We start from the raw sequence: 26,586 nt of genomic DNA, 5'->3' as shown, positions 1-26,586 counted from the left end.
GAACAACGACAATGCTAATTTCAACGATCTTATTGGTAAAATTTGGACAGCTTCTATTATTTTACTTTTGTTACGATTTTCTAAAAATATTAAGTTCGTATCTGGAAAGTAACAATAAGTATATATAAATTTACTTTGAAATATATTTAACGTTGGTAATGATCTAGGGAACGGTAAAAACATTTCATTACATATTCACGTATGGGAAAAAATCTGAAGGGTCGAATTTTTGAGGTGAAGGAATTTCAATAAATTAGACAAACAAACTGCAATTTTGACGGACATTTATTAATAGAATCAATTGATTATTGCGCATGTATGAAAAATTCAGAGCTCAGGGGTTGACGATAATCACAGCGCTCCGACTATTTGAATGTATAAAATTTTATGAAAGCGACTAAAAAAAAAAGGAGAATAAAATAAAGACTTTAGAATTTTAAGATACGATTTTATTAGATATTCTGGCTATTTTTTCCATCGACTACTCCCGTTGCCAAAATTGGTCAGGTAGCACGCTTGACGGTGCGTATGATCTGCACCTCGTCGCTGGCCAAACGACTGGAGCGTCTGAGTGCTCTGAGGGTTCGTTGCTTTTGGGTTTTTTTCCGATGAGAGATGCTGCTGCTATTGCTGCTCGTAGAGAGTCGTTTCCGTCGAAGCTGGTTGGTATCGCCGCCGCTTTTATCAATAGCCAGTGACGATGACGACTATAAAAAATTACTGCTATTTGTTTTTTGCGCAATACGATGATATGCATTTCTCGGAACTACTAGAATCTATGAAGTTCGTTTTGGTAATTGTCAGACTATCAATAAACGATTATCAATAATCCTCAACGAGAGTAAGTAAGTTATTTTTATTAAAATGTTTAAAAAAAGTTCAGGCAAAAAATTATGAAAAATACACTTGCATACTCACTGTTTTGGACTTGCTACTGGAGTTGGCTGCGCAGTAAAGTTTATAAAAGCTTTGAAAGTCTTCAGTGTGACAGTTCTCGCTCATTAATGCATTGAATTGAATAAATTGCGAGTCAAAGTCGATCTTGGCCCGTATGAGATCGGTAAAGGATTGCTTGAAATCGCGTTTGCCAGAAGACTCGTCCTCTTTGGAGTTAGTCACAGCCGAGACGGGCTTACATTGGGGAGCTTGCAGCTGGTGACTTTTCATAGCAGCTTCGAGCAACTCTTGGGTTCTCGATGTCGGCAGCAGCAATTCCAACGATGCTTCGTCCCGATGCTGTGGCTGCTGCTGTACATACGATGCGGCTTTGCTTTCGTTTTTGCCCACAATTTTGTCTAGGAGAAAATCGTGAACGAATGTGAATACGCCCGATCGCCGATCAAAATTGGCTTGACGTAAGTACCATTGAGATTGTTGAGATGCTTGCAGAGCATGGAGTTGTGTCTCAAGGCGGCAAGAAATATGTCGTCGAGCTCCTTCTCGACAAAATACATTCGAAAGAAGAGGCTATTGTGCCAAATTTTTGACGGCTTCCCGGATTGCGACTTGACAGTCTTGAACTCCTCGATGATCGACCACTGGGTCTTCAATGTGCTGGTACGACGCTCGTTAGATAGAATTTCCAGCTGGTCGTTGAGTTCGTTCATCAGCGACACGATGCTCTCGACTCGCTTGTGCAACGATACCACAGGGTCAGGACCCGGTGAACAATTAACCTGAGTCTCTACGCTTGTCGTGCCACCGATACATCCTCCGTCTTCGGCCTTTTCCTCGCTTTCTTGTTCACCGATCTTTTCGATTAAATCGGCATTCTCGCTTGACGCTGACGTATCTACTTGCATTTCTTCCATGAAAAAAAATTCTAGACTCGAGTAATCAACGAAAAAAAGTCTCTAATCAATAAAAAATATCTTGGTGCAAAATGTACTGACAGGCTTACGACTGAATTTATCTACAATACTTTTTTCTATGCTAACTTCAGCCTATCACAGATACTTTTCCTCGAATACAAATAAATAATGCATTATGATCAATTTGAAATTACTGTAAAACTTTTTTTATTTGTATGATGATTTATCGGTACACAATACTATCGCTGAGTTATGAAGTAACAATTTTTAGTGTCTTGATATGAACATTTATGAAAAGATCAATAAACGTAAATATAATATTATATTATTATTGTTATCAAGTATAAATCGCACTTTTGTTTCAATTGTACAGGCACGTATTTCTATGTAAGTACTCCTATTTTTTTTCTCTAAAATAATGTATATACATTGCAAAATTGCAACTGCCCCACTTACTTAATAATACATTTTTTTAGCCAATATAATAATTTCTTATGTTTCCAAAATAATATTAATACTTTTTCACAATTTTTTCTAAATAATTCATATAGTTTCTAAACTAAATTTTTTTAAATACTGATGTTAATATAGGTAGTCATTTTCATAAAAACAGTTCGAAATTTATGATGAAAAAAGTTACTTATTTGAACAAAGGTTCAAAAAAAGATTAAAAATTGCACGCAAAAACGATTTCATGTAATAAGAAATTGAGTATGGCTTTAAAATACATTTTCAATGAATTAATTTAAGATGATCTCATTTCGATAATTATAATAGTTCAATTTTTAAATATTATATTATATAAAATATAATTACTTATTGTTGCCAAGTTTATTTTGTAAAGTTTTTTTAAAAGCACTTTAGTAACAGGTACGTTATTACTAATTACTAAAAATTAAATACATCCTTGAATTGGGTTTTCAGGTTCCATTTTGGATCCATTTTGCATCGTTAGTATGTAAGGCACTATGGTCGCTACGCTCACTTTACCAAGAAGTCCAGCAAAAAAGAGCTCTTCTAGCACACGTGGACTAACTGAACGAAGAGGTGCTAATCGTAGTAATAATTTTGGCAATCGATTTGATCCAACTTTTTGTTGCAATTCATTTGAAGCTGTTTCTTGCATAATTTGAATGCGCTTCCGCCAAATTCCATTTAAAACATTGTCTGCAAAAATTTTTCATGGTGTGAAAATTATTTTTGTTAAATTATTATAATTTTATTATTTTTACCTGCACTGAACAAAGTCAAAGCTTTTAAGTAAGCATATTCTGTTGGTTTTATATCAATTTTGTGTAATGAACTCACACAATCATGCAAACGACAAATGTGTTCAGTAATCAGTTTAATTTTATTAATAGTCATTTTCTCTTGAGTTATATTTGCTTGAACATGTCCAATGATCCAAGTTAAAATACTAGGTAAAGATAGGATATAAGAACACTGTGCCAATCCAAGTATAAATAACTGACTCCATGAACTTTTAACTAAAGATATTTGTATTTCAGATCTATTAAAAGGTAAGAGTTTTAAATTAATAAATAAATTTTTGATTAAAGTGATAAAAATAAGGAAGGTACATCTACTTACGGTAAAGACTGGAATGCTGGAATTCCTCTAGCCCAGTGTACACACAAAAACAATAATCTTGATGCACTTTCACAAACATAGTGTATAGTTAGATATGTAGGAGTTGGACTGGGAGCTCTTAAATCAAAAAGTAAATGCTTGTCAGACAACAATTGACCGCAGTTCCAGTCATCATCTGGTTCCCCCTCAATACTACCATTGACACTCTGAAATAAATTATTGTAAATATTAAATTAAAGATTAATAGTATAATAACAAAAATAAACCATAGCTCACATCGCCAGTAATAATTTTTGTCATATTGTCAAGTGCTTGTGCTATTATAACACGTTCTCTTGCCAAAGTTATAGCATCACTGAAATCACTGTCACTACTTTGATGATCTTCAAGGTTTGGACTTTCGGGTTGGTGATCTTGAGGAGGTTCCCAAGAATTACTAACAACTGGTGTCTCCGTGATAGGTGGTAATGTTGCTGGTTCTGGTTTAATACGTTGCCCTCGATTACCACTTTTGGTTTGGCCACTACTGTCATTGTTTCCAATCACAGGTTTTCTTTCATGTTGAACAGCTAAATAAAAATATATTCATCATAATACTACAGTGAAACTTTAAATAGAATACCTTATTGAAAATTTTATTACTTACAGTCACTTCTCATACCCATTGCCAAACACTTTTGTAATCTGCAGTATTGGCATCGATTTCTATGATGTTTTGTTACTTCACATGTTTTATTTCCTCTACACTGGTAGCCCAGTTGCTTACGAATGCTGCGTTTGAAGAAGCCTTTGCAACCCTCGCAGCTAATCGCTCCATAATGTCTTCCACTTGCTCTATCACCACACACAACACACAGTTCCAACGACAATCCTAAACCCATGCAAGAGTTTCGACCTTCTCTAGATAATTTCATCTGTGCAAAAAGTATAAAAGATGTTTGAAGGAATACGAGCATTACTCCTTACAAAAGATGAATAACAGCCAATAAATACCTCCATTTTAATTCCAGAATTGCCCCCTATCTGATCGATACCGGTATGCAGGCGATGTTGAATCATTCCTGCGGCGGCTGCAGCTGCAGCTGCGGCCGTGTAGTGTTCAACACCTATTTCACGCTTTATCTCGCGGTCGACGGTGGCTTCCAGATCCTGAATGTTGTCAGTGTTGCTGTCGATTCCCAGGTGATGTTTTCTAAAAGGCGTTCGGTAATCGCGGATTGCTATGTTAGCTATTTCCGGATTAATATCGTTCAGCTTGTCATTGGTACTGGTATGATTTCCTTTCCGAGCATCGTTGGGCTTGTTCGCATTCTTCTAAAAATTGAATGCAACATACAGATGTGTATATAAGAGTTTGACGATTCGTGAATGGTTTTGGTTCACGTTTATTTACCTCGTAGTTGATGGCTTCGTTTTCACGCTCGTCATCGCCTTCGTCGTCCTCCTCGTCATCGTCGTCGTCGTCAACGTCCTCGTCGTCGTCGGCTTCTCCGGGACCGCTGCGTAAGGCGTGCTCGTCGGCGGTTTTGCGAGCAGCAACGCGACAAGCAGCCGACGATTGTTTAGCAGGTACGTTGTTGCGACTACGATTTGCAGTTGCAGTAGTCGCAGAGGCAGACGATGTCGAGCGTATTTTCAGATCGCTCGGTTCCTGTTGCTCAGTTGGCACCGTCTCGGGCGTGTGACTAGCCGAGGTAGTTGCTGACATCTCACAGGCACTACGCTCCATATCCCTCTGGAACGAAGAACGAGCATACTTTGGTTTACCATACATTTTTGCAGCACTAGGTTCACCGAGTATAAACTATCAACTATACACTATACACTATAAACAATAAACTATAAATAACGTAGAAAGAGGTTTATAACCTCACGTACGACTATAGCCGAACCGACGTAGAGACGTTATACTAATTTACTGCGAGCCGATAATAATAAACCACTGACGAAGTGATCAAATTCTCGTTCGAATGATGTATCAGCATAATACCGCGTGATGAATGAACGATGCCGGTCATGCGTGAGTGATGAAGTGAATTGTATAGGGCTTGTGTTTTTGATTTTTTATACCGCTTTCTCTTTTCGACAAGCAGCAGACGTATAAGTAGCCGGCAATTGACACCTGTAGGTGTACGTGGATATTCCAAAGTATTGTATTAGCTACAACGATTGTGTACACGCTATGCGAGTTCTTGTATAGTCAGCCCGGCTCGTACTCGGTTTGTTTGATATTCTTTATAATCGTGCGATGAGTTTCTAAGTTTTTTCTGTATTCTACAGCGAGAGCAGTGAAAAAAAGACCAGTCCATAAATTTTTCACACGTACGTGACTATCGAGTACAGAATAGTCGTCGAGTCGATGTGAGTATGCACTCGCGTGTAAAGACAGGTGCAGGTATAGGTATTTGAAAAGTGCATTTCTACAGCGGATCACGCTCGTTGTACGTGTGCATCGTCGGTGCTGTTGCAGCCGTCCATAAGTTTGTCGAGGATCGAAAGCTATAACTCGTGGTGTCGATTCGCGAGTCACGACGCTCTCGGATCAGATTAAGATCGTATAGCTGTCTATGTGCATCGAAAATAGTCGCTATCCGTGTCGATCTCTGTGCATCGAGCGAGGCACATCGTGCAGGTTTTCCACTACTATACTCACTTGGGCAACGATCGTTCTTCGGCTCGTGCACGCGCCAGAGAGGCCTTATAATTCGGCTGAGAAATGGGGGGAAAAAAATCGGCTAAAACGTTCGTGAGCTTCGGAGTACCATATAAGCTTGCGGTGCAGTACAACGATACGGGTTTAGCTGTCGGCCAAATTTATGTTTTCGTAAGCGATCGTCGCGATTCCTGAATAGTTCGCAGCAGCCTCATCTTCGCAGTAGCGAGAGCACATTGTGCAAGCCCGACGCGTTTTCTCGACACCAGTGAAAAGTGGCATTGGTAAAAATGATATTTGTAGTAGTCGATGTACTATTACACGATTTGGAGTCGATAGCTTACTCTTAGGCAGCTGCAAATAGTGGTCAGTGGTCACTGCACCGTATGATGTGCATAAATGCAGGAAGCTACACAAGAGCAGCATTGCAGCAGCATCAGCCATGGAGAGCGAGTGAAAAAGAGTGCACGAGAGCAGGCAGAGAGAGAGAGAGAGAGAGAGAGAGGAAGGAAGAGGGGAGAGAGGAGAGATCGGTATCTGGTTTTAGCTAGAGGTCGTCGGCTCTAGCTAGCCGAGCGACCCAAGTGCTTCTTGGACTGGAGCGCGATCGAGATTGGCCGCTATATGCTCGCTTAAGGATCGCTCCGCGTACATCTGCAACTATGGATGCACGCGAGCCGAGGCGGTGGCAGTCAAGAGGGCCTTATAGTAGCAGCGGAAGCGGCCATGGTCAGAGACTCTTTTCTCCTTCTCCCTCTCGCCTCTATCTCTCTCTCTCTCTTTCTCTCTTTCCCTCGGCCCTCCCAACTATGTACTCTCCTCTCTTCGTCTCGTCTATCTTCTTGTAAACTTCAAGTCCGAGGCATGTTTGCCTCCTCTCTGGGCCGACGAGCTACTACCTGTGCAACAACAGCTACCTACCAACTCCGCCCAGATATATGCGGCGTTCTTTGCTCTTTCTCTCTCTTTCTCTCTCTCTCTCTATGTATGCACCGTCGTGTGGGTTACAGTATATAAAACTAATTTACAAGTGAATCGTATAAGAGCATTTATATACGAGTTGGTTGGCGGCGCAGCTGCTCCGTCTAAGCGCAAACTTAGCCTGCGCTGGAATTCCGCGATGCCTATAGATCGGAAGATTAAGCTCGCCTAATTTTATTTAGCCATCTATATATAGTTATTGGCCGCCCGATCTCAATCGCGCAGAATGCAGCACACGCGTAGAAATAAATGCTCGAGGAATACGTTACCTGTTGAGGCACCGCTTGCTTGCTGTGCATCGTCGCAGGTGTCCACTGCTACTATGCGTTTGTGCACTCGAGTCGATCGCAAAAACAATGCAACACTTTTGCCTGCGAGGCACCGACTCTCAACTATATATGCAAACGAGTGCAGATGTATATAGACGCGGCTAGTTCGCTCGTCCACTGCCCAGCGGAATGTCTAATATAACTGTAACGACGAGCCACGAGCGATTATTAATTTTCAAAATCTCCGGGGCAAAATTCGCGATTTGTCAAAGTTAGTTAGAGTCGAGATGGCGAATCGACTCATTGGCGTTTCGCGAGGCTGCGTGTACATACGGTTATTAATTTACTTTATAGATGCGTACTCGGCCGAACGTGCGCGATTATAATAGCGTAGAACCTGCAGTGTGCAGGTCAGCGGCCAACTGCGCTGCAGCGCAAGATCGGTCTGCTGCCGCGCGGGGCATCTCGGCGCGCGATTTGCACGCTATATATATATACGCTTGGTTCATCCTCTAGTCTATATACACTGACTATACCTACGCTGCGCACGTATACTCGCACACACACATACTGGGAAGAAACTGCGAGCATCAGCGCCAAAGAGAGCAAACCTCTGCAGGCAGTGCAGGCCAAGCCGAGTGAGCTGCACACGTTCGTATATATGAGTATGAATAAGAGAGAGAAGGGATCGGAAGAAGGTGCTAGGCAAAGTGCAACGCGAGCGACTGCACAGGTGGCCCGCGAACCGCCTCATGCACGGCGCAACGACACACTCGCCAATCGGGGCGTGTGATATACCTCTACTCTGTACCTATACTTGCAGCCTATATACCTGCGACTTTTACCTAATGGATATAATATGTAGATATCGTAGCCGACAACGACTATACCATCGTACGCTACTCGTTCGACTGCTTTTCCTTCCTATACCTATTGAATCCGGAGCTGGGTAAACGACCCTGCTACCGCGTCCCTCATAAAGCCCAACGATGTATCTGGACTCGAGCTGTACCCCAAAGTCCCATTGATTCCGGATAAATAATCGTCAGCTACGTGCTTATGGCCCAAAAAAACTGCTTTTTCTCTGTGAGAAATTATTTTTCTTGCTCACACTTATAATTGCAGAGAAGCAACGTAGTGCCTGCATTTCGATTGCACATTCAGCACTTTCGGTCGCGAATAATCATCGGTATAACGCTCGCGCGTCAATTACATAAATTACCTACGCATACAAATAATTTTCTCATTCAAATAGTTGATATGTCATGTTACTTAATGTACGGATACGAATCGTTTTCTTTGGCTCTCGTTTTGTCACAATTTTAACGTCGCATTAAACGACCGAGCAACAGCTGTCATTAATCTTATCTTCGTCTTAAAAATCTTCTCCGTCGAAAATCTCGATAATACCAAGACCATCTACTTTTTGGATGGCTTAGAAACAGATAAGCATGAACGGAGATTACCGATTGCGTGTCCGAATCAGCTAGATAGATTAAAATTATGACATAACTATTTAAATAGTTCATTGGTACTTTTTAATCTAAAAATTCGCAAAAAGTCGCTTGATAGATTAGCAAAGGCGCATCAGCAATTTATTCGGCGCGCTATTCAAACTCTTGTCAGTATTTTTTACTTATATCGTTACTTGTGAAATTGCTGATCGCGGCATGATCCAATTTTCATAAGCAGCACTTTTCGTCGGAAAAATAGCTACGCGCGAAGAAATTTTGAATCTTCGGAAAACTATACACATTTCTAACACACACGCACACACACATTCAATTACAAAACTTTTTTTCCATATAAAAAACATTTATTTATTTGATATTCGTTTACACTATTATCGCTACATCTTCTACAACTACTTTTACACGTTATGTTTTAAACAACGTTATACACAGCCAATCCGCTATCGCGCTACAATGTTTATAGCGGCTAAAATTCTGTCATCTATTATATTATTACTAAATATTTTTTTATCATTATTGTATGTATGAAAAATAATGCACTCATTTTTCTATTTCGTAATATGCATTTTGTAAAACTTTACATCGAATTTTTTAGTAAAAAAAGAGAAAGAAGAGAGCTTTTTAATGAACAAAGGCACAAAGGTGTCTTATTTTTGGTTTTTGTTTTGCAAACAAATCATTTCCAAATACGAAATATGAACGCAGCATTATAGAATTGTTATAATACAGTTAACAATATGCAGGTACAAATAACAATATAAAGGGTCACGAGCAGAAGGTAAAAAGACAAAATAGACTTGTCTTTAATCTGTATAATGCTACTTTTAAAGTATGTATATGGTTGATTCTCCTGAAATCTGCTTTTTGCATGTCTTTATGCCATATTCTTAAACTAATGAAGATGAGCCAAAACTGGCTCGGTCATTCATTCAATATTGTTGTATTCTTCATGATAGGACATAAATATTTCAATTTTTTAGAGCCAATTAAATTTGCCGTGAAGATATATATGCCAAATGTCACCTCCGTGGCATGTCTACATCTCAAAATCAACTCTATTTGCATGTACCATTCATTTTCATTAGCACCTGGCCCTATAATAACTACGAGACCAGCTTCTATACATCCAGAGTAAAGTTTAAGTCTATTTTAGGGGTTTGAAAAATGTTTTAAAAAAATTTCCCACGCAATTGAAAAATGTCTCGGATTTTAATCATGCTTCTGAATAATTTCAAACATACCGCCTGCTTTGGGTCGCTAACTCATTTTTGATGTCGCTAGATACGTAAATGTCAAGTATTATAGCCCAGCTTTCGATTGGTGTAGGTTGCGGGTTCAAATTTTACATTTTATCGATGCTGCGATAATTATTCTATTGAAAAATTCACGTGTGTCAAAAAAACGGTCACCTCCGTGGACATGAATATCTCGAGCTATGATCATTCTTTTTAACCGCTCGCCCCGTCAAAAGACTTGTTTTTCATGACCAAATTTCGGGTTGTGCGGAAAATTTTGTGCGTTTCTTATTTTTCTTACATAGTTGATCAAAGCAGCGATTTGTCACCTCCGTGTGTGTCACCTCCGTAACCGAAAATAGTCGATTTTAAGCATAAAATCGGACTTAGTTTTCGTAAAACGAAATCTCAAAGCCCCAGATTCAATAATTATTCATATTTTATGGTTTAAAAAAGGGTAAACTAGTTCGCGCCGTTCAATATGACAAAAAAATTTTCACCATTTTTCCGTTTTCCATACCCGAAAAAGCAGATTTCGGGAGAATCAACCATATACTTTTCATAGTAAGTTTATCGATGACTCTATCAATGATTTTAAACACATTATATTTTATGAAAATTCAAAACGAAGCATCAAGGGCTTTTTTACTGAACTAATTGAAAATCTGGATCGATAACTACTTAAGATCTCTCACAGAGCTTGTGTGTTGATCCAAAAACTTCTTGACTCGCAAATACAATGTATAAAAATCCATCTTCATCTTTTTCTCGTTGATATAGCTGAGCCATGGTTGTACTACCACTAATAATACTTCTTTGATTCACAAGTAGAAAAAATGCTTGCGTGGGATGCAACTGCAGTCTTCGCCTATCGAACAATAGATTAGCATTTGAATATTTAGTAGGACCATTTAGATTGGTTCAAGCTTGTATAGAAAAATAATACCAAACAGTTTACCTTATAATTTTTATTAGCTCTGTGACTGAAAGATGATCTGGAACCAAAAATTTGGTCTTGTCAAGCAATGGTAGCTGTTTCTCTGCGTAGTACCTTTCAACAATGATGGGTATTTTATTTGGATGTTTTTCCCGAATCATTTTGACATCGGCCACACGTTGATCTGTCGGATAGAATAATAAAAAAATGAGCAACATAATTGACAATGCACCCATTGCTCAATGTATAAAATTACAAAATGTTTACTAACCAAAGGAACGTTTTTCCTTGAAAGATTTCGGTACGAGATTCATATCGGCGACGATAAAACTCAATAGTAATACTTCGATGTCTTTGTCCAGAAAGTCGAGTAAATGATGACAACCGTATAACTCGATACTGGTATTGTTTATAAATGATTTCAGATAAGTCAGACTTAAAAATGGTCAGTCGAGTGCGTTTTATCCGAAGAAATCAAGGCGTTAATATCGAAATCGACAATGGTGTGCTATTATTGCGATGATATATGACGAAACCTACTCGATTCGTTAAGCGTAAGCAAAGAGGCTATCTGGTTCTAGTAGTATTAAAACAACGACACAGTCTCTCCGAGTCTGGCGCAATAAGTACTGCGCACGTATATATGCTCGTATCTTGTATAGTGAGAAACTATGAAACAGTATTATATATGCTATATATAGTACACATATATTCCTAGACTGTCTTTAATCGTAGCTTCGTTGTTACTGTCGAAAAGTCCAAAGGTGCTGCGAGCAGCCGCGCGTAATGCTCGAGTCTATGCTGCACGTTATTACGCAGTTCGTCGATATACGACGTACACACGCGATGACAGATGCGGGCCCAGCTCCGTTTTGACAGCGTTCTATTATGAAGTTCCCGCTGCGAGGCTGATAGTCAGAAACGTGTTCAGCACCTCACTCGTTTGAGTATATATAATAAATTGATGCAAAGGCGCACGCACGACTCGCGAATTTTATATGTATAATGCAATATAAACGTATCCACTGTGCTATCGGAGTGTTGCTTTATCTGCGTCGACCAAGTTACTGACCGCGTGTGTTTATGTTTCGTATGCTGATCTCGCGAGAGTTCGCTGCTGCTGCTGCTGACACTGCTGCTTGCGTGCAGTGGAGTTGGCTGCGGCTGCGAAATTCGCATCGTTCGCGTATGTTGGAATCGAGAGAAATGCGGGGAAAGCCAGCGGTGCTGCTCTACCCACACTCGCGGGAGTAAGGCTAAGCTTGTACTAATTCGTTAATGTGCTTTACGCGCTAAGTTTATAATTATTTTGGGGTTTTGTCAGTTAAAAAGTATAGCAATTTAAGATATATTATTGCAATTGCTATTAAATAATTTTTGATATATTCATTGATCCATATATTATTTGAAAATCATAACATTAGGAAAAAATTAGGCCGATAGCGTATTATATTTATTTTGGATAAGATAACTAAAGTAAATATTACTGTGTCCGGATAATGTTTCTAAGATACGCGTGCTTACATATCGATAGTGATGATGTCATTTCGGGTTATTATCGGTAGTTTTTTTATTCATTTATTAGTATTATAATTATTGTAACTTTATTAAATTATAAATTGTTTATGTAAAAAGTGATATTTGCTTTTAGCAAATATTTCAAAATTTGAAACAATTTTATCGAAATTATTTTATTTGTAAATAAATCCATTTACTTCATCGTATAGCTGGTTTCTAGTTTTCACGGTGTTTCACGAACTAAGCTTGAATAGTAAATTCAATGAAAGGCTTAATACATTTTTGCTGGAGCGAAATCAATGTAGAGTAACTATACCCAGTGACCAGTCATTTTTATTGAAGTTACAAATGGAATGAAAAGTGACCCGATATTGGTGCAAATTAATTTGTCCAATTACGGATCACTTTCAAGTTAAAATTACCACGTCAACAATTTTTTTTCTCTAAAATCTCTTCATTATTTAAAGTAGTGTTGAGTGAAAATTCAAGTTTTTATTGTCAAAGTGAAAGATGTAATTGATTTATCATAAGCTCACGAGGAAATCACCGGATACAAGAACATCACTTCTTAACTGATCAGGTTTTAGTACTATCTCCCTATATCATTTACTGATCGAATTTATTTCATCGATGCCAGCCAATATAAGAATTTCAGTACAATTATAAGTTATTTCTATATTTTTAGTATTGTGACAATATGAAATGTAATTAAAACTGAAAACTTTCTACTCATAGAATATCATTTTCATTCAAGTTAATTAAGACAGGTCTTTCCATTTTTGGTGAAACACATATTTCATAGTAATGGTAGAAAAACCGTATTATATGAACGATGAACTTAGTATGCTTCTAATTAGTTTTCTCGAAAGATCGTAATTTGTCACATTTCGCGCTACAGACACTGATGATCAGAGCTGCCATCTGCAGTATATATTTCGCTCGGTGCATCCAAGTTTGTAAACAAGTCTTTTAAAGGGAAAGGAATGAGAAGGACTTGACAATAATATTAGAATGAGTAAATCCACAAAAGCTTTAAAAGAAAAAGTGTATCTTTCGCGGCAACGTCCAGAAAGCAGAATTTGCTCGTTACTGCGCTGAACGGAAAATTTTATTTTCGGAGCACGAGATATGAAAAATAGCACAGAAGGCTCTAGTGCACGCGTTCACGGCACTATCTCTACACGTGCCCTGGAACTTTGTTTTTCGCGGCCTAGGACAATGATAAATACTATTTTTTTTTATTAGCAGGTACGAGGAGATAAGCAAGCGTGCGTGGTTGTTGTGATCGCCGAGCGCCGTTGCTGCTAAGTAGTCCAGGTAACGAGCACCGGGTGGCAGCACCGTGGCAGCGAACTGGCAAAAACTTGGCGATCGCTGCCTGCCCCCATGTACACGATACTGCCCTCGGCTTGGTCGTACAGTTCGGAGTCCGGACAGTCGGGACTGTCTAAAACTAGCCGAGAGCGGCTGCGCGTCACGTATACAGCAGCAGTAGCGTACACGATTCGTCCCGTGTCTCCGTTTGGCTTCTTCGTATACTAGCTGGTCTCGTGTATGTATGTGTGTGTTAGATGCGCGCCCATGTGTGCGTGAGTGCGCGCGCGTGTGCGTGTCGCCTGCTAAATAAGTGGATACACTGCCAGCAGTGCCTATGGCCAATATACAGCACGTATAGGGCTGGTCGTATCGCAGTTTACAGCCGCTAGTCTGCGCGGGACGCCATAGCCAACGGCAACTTCTCGCCACTTGTGTATACGTGTGTTGGTGGGCAACACTATACGCGCTGCTGCATCTCGTCCCATAGAGGTCGTGGGTATTATAGGTTGCGCATGCAGAGAGAGAGAGAGAGATACAACACAATCGAGGAGTCGCTCTCGCCGCGGAGTCTCTCGGTCAGGTTTTTTTTCGCCGGACACGCATTTGTAATATCCGAGTCCGAGTCTCTCGTCTCTGTCAGACGTAAACACACGTACTTGTCAGCGCCGACGCGTATACGCGATAAGAGCGAGAGAAGAACACACATATAGGCAGCGAGTTACACGCATGTATTATACGTGCGCGATCATCCCCGCGCGTCTCTGAAAATCGTATGAGACTGGACTCACGTCGGAGCAGCAGCAGGCCAGCAGCAGCAGCAGCAGAGAATTGTACGGGAACTGGAGCTCGCTACGATAGTCTCGCTGGCGCTATATAATGCGTGTATCGTCGCGCGTGTGCTGTGGGTGTGTGTCTATGTGAATTATCGGTGCCAGCCAGAGCCCTAGCCCTACAGTTGGACTGGAACGCGCGGCTGCAAGTGTATCGGGACGACGATTATTCTCGACGAGGGGACTGAAGCACGAGTGTAAAAGAGAGGGCCGACAACGAGCTCGAAGGACATGGCCCAAGCACTCGTATAACGAGTACAGCTAAGAGACCGAGAGAAAAGAAAAGAAGAAAAATTACGCACTCTATATATAAAGTGCATCTGCAGTCTGCACGCGAGCGAATTAGCGGTGTAAGTTCAGCATCGCCGCTCGAACGTCGATTCCAAAGTCGAAGCTGCGACAAGTTGCATGTGTGCTGCAACGAAAGAAAGAGAGAGAGAGCGAGAAAGAGTCACCCTTTCTATGCGCTCTGGCCAAGCATATAATATAGTGACACGCAAGGAACTGCCGCTGCGCTATAACCACAAAAGGGCCAGTTCGCGACTCTCGCAGCTGTATACAAAGCACGCGTTTTTCTGTATACGTGTGCACACCGAGGCGTAAATTGTCGACCCGAACGATTCGATTTCGTTCCCTCGGCCATTCATTGTCGTTGTAGTGCAGCCGATTCATACACGAGTGGCTTGTCACACATATCTGTGTTATTGTTTCGCCCTTATTATTGGTTATCTCGAGGGTCTCTTTGTGAAAGCTGTAAATGGTGTGCGCGAGTGCGTTCGACGAAAGTTCATCGATCGTGTCGGTATCGTCGTTGGGTGTCCAGTGCGCGAGCTACGATACGCGTGTCGATGCTCTTGTCATCGCTTCGGCCCAGTGATTCACCGAGACGTCTCGTGCACGCAAGACTCGGCCGTCTACGTCTACGAGCGCGAGGACACGCGCTCCTGCACAATAAAGTCGCGCCCGCGTGCATCGTCCATTGAAATTATGAATTTTACAGCCAAGCCAACTGCCTACCGACCGAAGCTCGCTCTCGCTCGACAAACGTACCAATAGCCGAGCTAAATAGAGCATCATAACAAATGTGCTGGCTCGAAAATCCTGCGCGCAGCTAAGAGCTCTCCGCGGTGTTTATATACGATCGACTTTGCTCTGTGTGTGTGTTTACACGAAATAAGAGAACTAGCCGCTCGATTCGGGACCAACCGATGGACAAGAAGCATGGGCTCGTAGAAGCCGGCTCCAGCAGTCAAGCAGTCGTCCAGGAGACGATAGAGCTGCCGCGCCATTGTCTAGTGCATCACGCCCGATGACACTAGCCATGCATCGTCCCCCCGAGACTCGTCAAGTAGAAGAAGAAACAGAAGCGACAGCAGCAGCCACAACGATTAGCAGCAGCAGCAGCAGCAGTAGCAAGCGGAAGCAGAGGCATCATCTGCGACCTCAGCCGAGGTATAGACCGAACTCGACGATCGCAGCAGCAGCAGCAGCAGCATCAGCCAAAAGTATCAGTAAGATATAAAGTGAAACAAGGAGTCGAGAGCACGAGACAGCAGTAGCGGCACAGGCATGCCATTGTCGTCGAGACCACCGCCACTGTCAGCGGCCACCATGACCAACGGACTGTCGTCGAGCGAGCAGCTGCACGCGTACGCCTGCGGCGAGGCCAGTGGTCAGTTGCCGCCGTTGAAAGCCCCGGCCCAGGCACAGCCACAGGTGCCGACCTCCAAATCCCTCGACTCGCCAGGACCACAACAGCAGCTGCAGCAGCAGCAACAACAACAACCAAACCAGCAGCCATATACACAGTTGTTTACTCAACAGCAGCTGCTGGCACGATGCAGTAATCTGCCCAGTCTGGCGGCTAGTCTTCAGAGCCTCAACGGCAACGGCGACAAGTCGTCGGCAACTAGCCGGAATAGTACTCCCCCGAGTCAGCAGCAGCAGCAGCAGTCCCAGTCCCAGTCACAGTCACAGTCACAATCGAGCTCCAAGAGCCAACTGGGACTGGCGTCGTCGAGGGACTCGCAGTCGAGCATCAGCGGCAGCTCGAAAAGTCTCCTGGACGTCGTGGTGATAAACAACGGCCACAGCCACGTGCCGCAAAAGTACACGCCCGAGCTGGCGGTCAAGCTGTTCGGCAGCAAGCTCACGCCGTACGAGCTGCACGAGATCTACCGCTACCCGACCATCTACTACGTAGGCGTGGCGGCGAAGAAACGGCCCGGCATCGTCGGCGCGGCCAACAACAACGACTACGACAACGACAAGGGCAGCTACATGCACGTGATCCACGACCACGTGGCCTACCGCTACGAGGTGCTCAAGGTGATCGGCAAGGGCAGTTTTGGCCAGGTGGTTAAGGCCTATGACCACAAGATCGGCGAGATCGTCGCCCTGAAGATGGTGCGCAACGAGGAGCGCTTCCACCGCCAGGCCCAGGAAGAGGTGCGCATCCTGAGGAACCTGCGCGAGCAGGACAAGGACAACGCCATGAACATCATCCACATGTTCGACTCGTTCACCTTTCGCAATCACATGTGCATCACCTTCGAGCTGCTCTCCATCAATCTGTACGAGCTCATCAAGAAGAACAAGTTCCAGGGCTTCAGTCTGCAGCTCGTGCGCAAGTTCTCGCACTCGCTGCTCCAGTGCCTGCAGGCGTTGCACAAGAACAAGATCATACACTGCGACATGAAGCCCGAGAACGTACTGCTCAAGCAACAGGGCCGCTCTGGAATTAAGGTGAGCACGATACCACAGCTTCTCCTTATCCCTCCTCGGCTTCTTCTTCCTCCTGCCAGCCTCTTTCTCGATCCTTTTGGCCCTGTACTGCACACTTGTTCGATTCTCTCGATAATGTGCAGCGTAGCTACTTATTATACCTTTGTATCTCTCGCTATATATACATGCACTCCTCGCTCTCTTGTTCTCGCTGCTACACGTATGTGAGCATGTAGCGAGCATCGTATAGTGCGTTTGTGAGAAAGAGAGAGAGAGCGGAAATGTGAATTTTACGCGCAACGTATCCTTGGCCAGCGGTGCACGCGCAAAACGTAACGTTCCGACGACGCAATAGCTATAGTCTCGTTGCAATGTCCACATCGTCATGCTGGTGCGCGCATACCTAGCTCGGCTGCACGCTCGAGTTATATATAGGACACGAGCCGACTATACGAATGCTTTATCACGAGTCATTTACCTTCATTGATCGCACCGACGTCTTGCTCGTCGTTGCTGTAAATTATATCGGATACGTGTTTTACCGAGAGTCTTTCGCGCGAGTCGCGATGCATGCGAATACGTACAAGTACTCGTGGCGCTCGAAATCTCGAGTCTCGAGAGCTTTTTTCCCATTTCCACTTGTCGTTCGTTATCAGCGACGAAGCGTCATTCCTAATTTCTCTCCATGCTCGTTGCATCGCAAAATTTGATTTCACTCGATACTTTAACTTGAAATGTTGAGCGAAAGGAAAATCGGCAAATGATCGCTTAACGTGCATGTGCCAGCAATTAAACGCGTACACGATGTGTACATCCACCGGCCTCTATTTGTGAAAAATAAAATGCACGCACGATACAAGACGAATAAAAGCGTTGGCTTTACACGACGCGCGTATACGTTACATACATACGTTGAGGGTTGTTGCCAGTACGGCGCAGGCAGCGCAAAAATAAAGCATTTGGATTCGCACGGTTGCCTTACCTCGTGCGTGCGCGCCTTTGACCATCTGTACGGGCGTTGCGTTTATGCATCGTATAGGCCACCCTCCGTCGCTATATATTGAATGCAACCGTCGCTCGTACGCTCGAGTTACAACTATTACCGATTCAGAACTAGTTTTATAACGCGATTGTATGTTTATTGTAAAAACCTCTTAACGTACGTTCACTAGCATCGATCAAAATTTTCACACGTTTATTTTCGTCTTATTACCATCGTTATCTCATCTTGTGTAAAGTCGAACTTGACGCGCGTTGCTCCAAAAATCACTTCAATTAAAAAAGCTCTGGCGACCAATCGTAGTTTATACACCCTTAGAATACGCGCTGCTCAAATGGTTTCCACCTGCAGTTGATATGCTAACATTACACCTCCTGTTGATCTTATGCATCGTATTAGCAATATAATTGGCTTACTGGAAGAACAGCGCATTTTCTACAATTTGACGCGCAAATTTGCACTTGGTCTCATCTTTCCGTCATAGATAACGTGAAAAGAAAAAATTCAATGATTTTTGAGACATCGATATCAGGGTTATATGCCACGCGGTGACTATTATGAGCATTAAAATTGTTGTTAACACTAAGCGATAACTTTAGTACGGAACTAGGAAGATGGAAGCGGTCGGAGATAAAAGCAGTTTACTCTGTGTCGAAGCAAAGCGAGACAAATTTTTCCGATGACAAGTAATAGTAAATCGCGACGGATCGATGAGCGTGCATTGAGATTTTTTCAACTCCCGTCGTAATATCTTTTTGCCCGTCCGAGTTTCACGTGTTGCTTTCGTCGTTCGCAAGAAAGTGGTGCGCACCTAAAACATTTTGCAGAACTAAACCCATTTTACTGTACCTTGATCAATAGTCAGATCAGATCGTGCGTAAGCCAACATTTCCCTCGTGAGAAAATCTAATATTTTTGTAATGTAGAGTCGTTCCGCGAGTAGAAAGTTTTTAATACGCAGAATAAGTGCCTTAATATATCCAAGAAAAATTAGTCTCAAATAGAAGCGTTCGAGAATAGAAAAATGATACTCGTGGCCCGGACTTGTCTATATACATCTACAGTCTACACAATACACATCTAGGCCTATACCGAGTCGATGTATCATCTGCCTCGAGTTCTCATTCATTAATAAACGGATGTTTATGCCGGAGTGAGCGCGTGTCTCTGCGTCCGATATTGGACTCAATCGAGCCGGCTACGTTTCTGACGCGTGAAAATAGACGTGTAGGCAAAACGATAAGAGGCTGTCGACTCGCAATGCACATGGCTGCGAGGTTCGTTTCATTAAGCAAGAGCAAGGCTATCGTCGTATTATCGCGAGAAAAATTGAGGACTGAATGTTCCCGATTTCGATAGGGCATCGGTTGCGAGACGACGAAAAACCACGAGAATCGATGCAAGAGACGAAAAAAGAATAGGTACTGGAGCACAGCTCGTAGAAACTCGAGTTTCTTTTGGCTCTCGTTCGATCGCCGCGTTAGACTGCAGCAGCCACAAGATTGCGCAACAAAAGGCTTTCTCTCTCGTTGCGTGGCTCGCGCCGATATACATACATACACACAAGAAGGCAGAATTGATTATTTTTGTCGCTCGTTCGATTTATCGGAGCCGCGAGCCATGCGCCGCACGTACGTATATATATTGGCGGCAGCATCTCGCGCCCACGCCGTCGAGAGAGCTATATAGCGGCCAAAGTTCAGCGACACCGCGCCGAAGCCGGTTCAGCGGCCGATCCGCGATCCTCTACACTTATTACGACCTTGCGGCACGATCCGCGCCCGATAAATAGTCGTGCATACGTCGCAGCTGATCTTCCTCGTCGATTCGACGACCGATTCGATGCAGTCGATGAACGATAAATAAACGATACCGCGCATAGAGCCTGACACATTCCTTTTGATTTGCTGACTTGACTCGCCGCTGTATCGCAACGCGCTCCGCGTTTCAAGTTCAAATTTTAAAGCGTATCGAGCGAATTCCGTGAAATTATTACTTGAACGAGGCATGGCAGGTGTTCTAAAGATATTCCTTGAGTGGATCATTGAGTGCGACTGGAGCCGAACTGAGTTCGGCTCATTTTCCTTGTCATATTTCATATAAATAGTAGAAAATTTTTATTTCCAAAAATTGAAACGACTAATAACCGATTACCTTGTTTTTATAGGTGATAGACTTTGGCTCGTCCTGTTACGAAAACCAGACAGTCTACACGTACATTCAGTCGCGGTTTTATCGGGCTCCCGAGGTCATGTTGGGAGCCCCGTACGGGATGGCCATCGACATGTGGTCACTTGGCTGTATCCTGGCCGAGCTGCTCACAGGCTACCCACTCTTGCCCGGTGAGGACGAGCCCGACCAAATGGCTTGCATAATCGAGCTGCTCGGCATGCCGCCCCAGGGACTGTTGGAAAAGGCCAAGCGCGCGAGGCAGTTTTTCAGCACCAAAGGCTACCCCCGCTACTCGGGCATCAACTTTTCCCAGGACGGCACAATGGACCTGTCGGGTGGTTGGTCCCATCGCGGCAAGTTTCGGGGTCCACCCGGCTCGAAGAACCTCAGCAAGGCACTCAAGGGCTGCGACGACAAGCACTTTTTGGACTTCATCAAGCGCTGCCTCGAGTGGGATCCGCAGTACCGAATGACTCCGGCCGAAGCTCTGCGCCACGCTTGGCTCAGGCGGCGCCTGCCACGCCCGCCCGAACAGCAGTTGACGCAGCAGTCGGCGCTGCAGGACAAACGCAACACGCCCTCGTCTTCGTCGTCGACGTCCTCGACACAGCTAGCCTGCCAAGTGACGACGGCGCTTCACAATGCGCTACCTCAACAGCCGCAGCACCACCATCACCATCATCATCACCATCATCACCATCAACAGCAGCAGCAGCAGCAGCAGCAGCCACAGCAACAGCCACAGCAACAGCAGTCACAGCAGCAACAGCCGCATCATCAACAGCAACAGCAACAACAGCAGGTATTTTGGTTACCTCGACGAGGCCCATATCGTTTAACCTATGTATGACGTACCGTCTCTGTGCTTTGTTTGACAGGGTAGCGTTCAGCTGGTGCGAACCTGCCCAGGCGGAAATAGCCGCGAGGTCAGTAAGACGGCGAGCTGCTGCAACTACCATCAGCAGGCCGCGTTGTTGAAGCAGCTGCAGCAGCTGCAGCAAAAGCGACTGCAGGTTAGCAAACCCCCGCCGCCGCCCCAGGCCGTGGTCAGCAACAAAGACCGTAACCACTTGGCCTTGGAGCTCAAACCGATTCTTGATAATATCAAGGCCAACATCGACAAGCACAAAAGCGATGCTGCTCACAGGCAGCCGACTGCCAACAAAAGCAACTCTGCCTCAGCCAGTCTCACTGCCACGCAGAATCAGGCGAGATCGAATCTGCTCGTCGATCTTTCGCAACAACAACAGCCACAGCCGCAGCAGCAGCAACAAGCAGCAACCTGGTCTGCTCAGCCGCAGCTCTACAATCAGTTGTCGAGGTTGAACTTCTCCGACCCGATACCCACGGTACCTGCTGCGGCTTCTGCTTCGGCTTCGACGAGCTCCGATAGCTCGGCCTCTCAGCAAAAGAAGCCGCTATGGGATAGCCTCAGGTACCGGCGCACCCTCAGCTAATTACTCTGCACGTCATTTTATTTATTCACGCATTTTTTCATTTTATTTTTCTGTATACAAGACATGTATATTTCCCCGCACTTACTTTTCTTTATCTTTTTTTTTTTCGATTAGATAATCGTTGGCTATCGATTCTTTTCTCAGTGGCTGACTTCTTATACATTTTGCCTATAGCTTGCAGGACGTGAAACGTCAAAGCAATGGGCCAGCTGGACTTCTTGCCGCCGGTCTTCAGGCTAGTCATGGTAGCTGCGTTTCGCTTGACCGATCGGCTCTGGGTGACAAAACTGCCGCTTGGCACGACGTCAAACGCTACGCAGCCGAAATGTGAGCCCCAGCCAGCGAATGTCGCTTCTTCACTTTCGACTCTCCTTTTGAAGACGAGGATAATGAAAAAAACAATTTTTCATGCGCCTCCTTTTACCCATCCGTCCGATTTGACCTCATACTACATTGCCCTACCTTTTTCTTTTTATCGATTATTTCGAGCCCTGCAAGCACTCCTTGGCGCCTTCTAAGTGTCAAATGTTCTTTAGCTTGATCAAGCTAAGCTTCTGTATATATGTATTTTATGTGAGAAAAAATTAGAAGATTGAAAAGAATCACCAACAATTTATGAACAAACAACTCTAAACTTTAACCCGAAGTTATGAGCTATCAATTGTTTTTTTAACTTTTTCACTTTTCGTTTTTTACATAATTTTACGATTATTGATATAATCTCGAATTTATTTAAACTATTATCAAGATACAGATGCAATTATAAGTCATCGTGCAATCTTCTATACTTTCAAACATAATCAATGGAAAATTGGAAAAGTTTTTAAATAATAATTGTAATAGCCGATGATAATTGTGCATACATGCAACAAACGAGATTTTTATGTGATAACCATTTTCTATGTGAAACTTGCTTCATTTTTTCATTCATTTTATTATATCTGTGACTGTTTAAACTTGCTAGCTTGAATGAATGTATAACATCAATAGTGTTAAATCTTGCAAAAAAATGCGTGTGGTTGTACTTTTATAAATCTAGATATATACTTAAAGATGCACAATCTTTGTGCATGTATGATAACAATCGATCCATTTGGTTACATTGAATTTTGAAGCATTTTTACTTTGAAAAGATTATTAGCGCGTGTATAGTTTTTGTTCTCGAATATCTATGTTGTTTTAATGTACATCTCAACTTAATTTTGAGAGGAAGAAAGTCGTCGATGTGAATATTTCTTTGTAATTAGGCAAATTGTGCGTATGTATGTATGCATGTATGTATGTATGCATGTATGTATGTTTGTGTGTGTGTTTAGAATAAATGTAAAGCTGGTGAAAGTAAAAGAAAAAAATTTCTTGAACTGTAATACATGGCTGTTTCTGTGGTCATTGAAGCGTCAATTGACTAGAAGTTATGAGACATAATTTATAGAACGTTCTAAGGCGTTTAGTCGCTAAATGCAATGCGTTCTTGCTGAGTAGCTTTAAATAAATGAAACATTTACCGCATAAACTTTTTTTGGGTATTATGATCTGAATGATATGTATTAGATACGCGTGCACCATCATATAGGTATTTGAAGTACCTACATATTAAATCGAGCATTTTAAGTAGTTGTTAGTAGTAAACACTGTTTGCTGTTGCAAAGAAATTAATGCATTAAATTATAAGGCTGTGATCTAACGTCTTTTCGATCAAGAAAACTAGCAGGACGTTATAATAGCTCTTTGTAAATGATATGTAACTTAAGAAGAAAATACACTTTGAAAAAGTCAGAAAACGATACATTTTTGCTCGTGAAGTATATTTTCTTGTTTACGTTATAGCTATTCTGCTGATCGCTGAAACGAATTGTCTTCGTTGGCTCCTAAAGCATAATCGATTGTAAATAATATTGGTTTAGTGATGTGAGACTACTTACTATAATTTTTAAAATGTGATGAATGAACCATTATTAAGTATTTAAAGCAAAAATTTTTGTTATCTTCAGCAATTAATTTGATAATCTTGAAATGTACAAAAATATATTATAAAAAACATATTATATAAGGAAACATTTTTTAAAAAATTTTATAAAATTGTACCATAGTTCCCTAGAATTTTTCGACTCTGATGAATATAGCTTTCAAAAATTGTAAAACTATTTGGCACGCATAAAGTTTTTATGTCAAAAGGAACATTTTTTTTCTCTGTAATTCGGCAATATGATAAAATCACCTTTTATCTGAAAAATGTTGCAATAACGCGATGAAAAGCTGCAGAAAAAATTGTAAATCATATGTACCATTGTTAGTAAAATCATTTAGTAATGAATCGCTTTAAGGTTTACGTAATTATTCTACACTTTTTTAGTGCGAATAATAAACACAAAGTTAGAAGACTTTTCGCACGAAAAAATTAAACGATCGATTAATCAATTTTACCTACTTATCATCGTCTTATTAAATACACCTTATTTGTGTGAGAAAAGTATATACAAATATTCGAGTTTTGTAAGAAAATTTTCATTAAACTATGAGTGATAGCCTGGTAATGCTCTTTCTAAACAAGTGTGGTACTTGCGTGAAGCTACAATGCATGCGGGTTTCTATGCATTTAATTGTTGTTTATTCGTTTGCGAGACGAATTTTTGTGAAATAGTGACCATTCAACGATAAATACTGCTATTACCAATATAGTGGAATTATATTTATAATAACACTACAATGACTTTCAACATGAATAATTCAAATGAGCGGTAAAACAAGCCAAGATTATTTTAAAATAATTTTCAAATTTTTAATAAAAAAACCGTTTTTTAAGAGTAATCGAAACCGATACTTCCGAAAAAAAAATGTTTATATAAATTCATGCCTTTTTATCAAAATTTATTTGCATTTTTTTCAGGTAATATATATGTATTAACGCCTCAAAACAAAGAAAAGTCACGCTCAAAAATTAATATTCATGTATCGACTAAATGGCGAAATCAGGACGTCGCATTTGCAATCATTCAAAACATATTGAAGATGAATTTAGAAAAATGTAACTTTAAACGACGACTGCGTGATTATATACACGCATGCAATAAAGCTTCAACTGTAAATATAATTTGAAAATTATGATAAGATTCTAGATTTATATTAATAATTAGTCAAAGATATTGCGAGCACCAATGACTGTCGAATTTGTACGATAATTAGCAAACTATCGAAAACATTAGATAATATGAATTGAATGAGTTACTGCCACTTTTTGAATATAAGTATCTCGCGTGAATGTCAATAAAAAAGAATCATTGTTATGACTATGTTATTAAATATAAAAAGCGATTTCAATTAATGAATTCTTTTTTTGCGAATTCTTAAAAAAAAATTAAAGAAACGAGAAGTTCCTCGCGTATCGACTTTTTTCGCAATACGTTTGTGATATAGTATGGAAAAAATCTTTTACGAAAAACTAACGATCATTAGAACAATGTCGATAACAAAGCAGTCTTACTGTACAATACAAAATCCAGACAACGCAGCAGTAATAGAATCATATTCCAACGTAGCATCTTAATAAAGAAAATCACGGTACAACTTGAAAAAAAATGAAAAATTAGAGCACACACCGCATCCCAGATGTATAATCATTTGTATCATAACCACTATAATTTAGTTTATCATATGTATAGATAATGTGTACACTTTATGCGAATGCTGCAACATCGAGAAATGATTGATTGTATTTTAAGTGTAATATTTGTAAAGGAGAGCAGAGAAAAGTTGACTTTTCTCGTAAAGTAACGACGATGAAATCGAAGAAATGATCTCTATAACGCTTAATATTTAACATAAAATATTAATGAAACATGAATGATGAAAATGTGGTTCATACTATTATAATATTAGTCTTATGTATTGAGGAATGTTGAATATGTATAGAATGTAAGAATGAATTAAAGTATACAATACAATTGATCGGTAAAGTAAGGGAATGAAGAAAATCAACCAAGTGAATGGTCAACGCTATTCGTTTCAAGAGTACGAGAAAAAACGTCCAAGCGCTTTTTGTACATCTTGTCATGTAATGTGCATAATATTAATGTATAGATACATATGTACATGTATACTCGCTTATACATGTATGTATATGTATATTATTAATAAAAGTAAAATTAATAAAATTAATTGAGCTGGTATGTCTGCATGGCAGTTATCGCATTTTACGAGCTAAACTGTACAATTTTGGTATAAATGTTATCCTATTATACATGCGGTAATCTGCAGCAGTCGATAAGGCATCCGTGATCCGGTGCGAAAGTTTCCGAATTGTGCTTTACTAAAATTTTTCGAGAATGCCTGCATATACAAAATTGAATGTCGCTTATATGAGCTATACATACTACAATTAAGGATGATGATTAACAGTGCCCGATATACCTGATTTGATTATAACATGTATATTTCACGAATAAGGTGATGATAACAAAGATAACTATCAGAAATAAATACTGCTTACGACGGTTACTAATGCTTTTTTTTCTTTTTTGGTGCAATTTGAAATTTAAATCCTTCTTTCCAAAATATAATGTGCTTTCATTCATGTCACACTTGAACCTGTAAAATCATTTGATTGTAAGCTTCAAAAATATC

At 41.3% G+C, this 26,586-nt stretch overlaps 4 protein-coding genes across 10 annotated transcripts; 1 reads left to right on the top strand and 3 right to left on the bottom strand.

Annotated features, from left to right (window-relative positions):
• Positions 1-487: 487 nt before the first annotated feature.
• On the bottom strand, positions 488-2,330 carry LOC106650244. 2 transcript variants are annotated; one of them, XM_014368166.2, is made up of 3 exons: positions 1,364-2,330; positions 919-1,295; positions 488-707 (listed from the first exon to the last, which is right to left on the bottom strand). In XM_014368166.2, exons 1-3 carry the CDS (start codon positions 1,809-1,811, stop codon positions 504-506), a joined length of 1,029 nt encoding a protein of 342 aa, XP_014223652.1. In that variant the 5' UTR covers positions 1,812-2,330; the 3' UTR covers positions 488-503. The 2 variants fall into 2 exon arrangements, with proteins under 2 accessions (XP_014223652.1, XP_023317407.1); XM_023461639.1 differs by having other exon boundaries at positions 597-707; positions 915-1,295.
• An 83-nt stretch (positions 2,331-2,413) lies between these two features.
• LOC106650364 (orphan steroid hormone receptor 2) lies at positions 2,414-7,713 on the bottom strand. 6 transcript variants are annotated; one of them, XM_014368318.2, is made up of 8 exons: positions 7,305-7,713; positions 4,795-5,136; positions 4,395-4,715; positions 4,048-4,315; positions 3,678-3,970; positions 3,402-3,607; positions 3,044-3,321; positions 2,414-2,978 (listed from the first exon to the last, which is right to left on the bottom strand). In XM_014368318.2, exons 1-8 carry the CDS (start codon positions 7,332-7,334, stop codon positions 2,707-2,709), a joined length of 2,010 nt encoding a protein of 669 aa, XP_014223804.1. In that variant the 5' UTR covers positions 7,335-7,713; the 3' UTR covers positions 2,414-2,706. The 6 variants fall into 6 exon arrangements, with proteins under 6 accessions (XP_014223804.1, XP_023317335.1, XP_023317337.1 ...); XM_023461567.1 differs by lacking the exon at positions 7,305-7,713 and adding an exon at positions 5,472-5,503; XM_023461569.1 differs by lacking the exon at positions 7,305-7,713 and adding an exon at positions 5,392-5,450.
• Positions 7,714-10,489: 2,776 nt separating this feature from the next.
• Positions 10,490-12,113, bottom strand: LOC106650376 (microtubule-associated proteins 1A/1B light chain 3A-like). Its single transcript, XM_014368337.2, has 3 exons — positions 11,220-12,113; positions 10,970-11,132; positions 10,490-10,879 (listed from the first exon to the last, which is right to left on the bottom strand). The coding sequence occupies exons 1-3, from the start codon at positions 11,260-11,262 to the stop codon at positions 10,693-10,695; spliced, it is 393 nt and encodes a 130-aa protein (XP_014223823.1). The 5' UTR covers positions 11,263-12,113; the 3' UTR covers positions 10,490-10,692.
• A 1,802-nt stretch (positions 12,114-13,915) lies between these two features.
• LOC106650243 (dual specificity tyrosine-phosphorylation-regulated kinase 2-like) lies at positions 13,916-26,460 on the top strand. Its single transcript, XM_023461552.1, has 4 exons — positions 13,916-17,358; positions 20,505-21,311; positions 21,388-21,944; positions 22,141-26,460. Exons 1-4 carry the CDS (start codon positions 16,183-16,185, stop codon positions 22,295-22,297), a joined length of 2,697 nt encoding a protein of 898 aa, XP_023317320.1. The 5' UTR covers positions 13,916-16,182; the 3' UTR covers positions 22,298-26,460.
• The last annotated feature ends 126 nt before the right edge of the window (positions 26,461-26,586 follow it).

The sequence above is a fragment of the Trichogramma pretiosum genome, unplaced genomic scaffold, assembly GCF_000599845.2.
Source record: "Trichogramma pretiosum strain Unisexual culture from Peru unplaced genomic scaffold, Tpre_2.0 scaffold4, whole genome shotgun sequence".
NCBI classification, from domain to species: Eukaryota; Metazoa; Arthropoda; class Insecta; order Hymenoptera; family Trichogrammatidae; genus Trichogramma; species Trichogramma pretiosum.
This window is presented reverse-complemented; position numbering and strand designations above follow the sequence as displayed.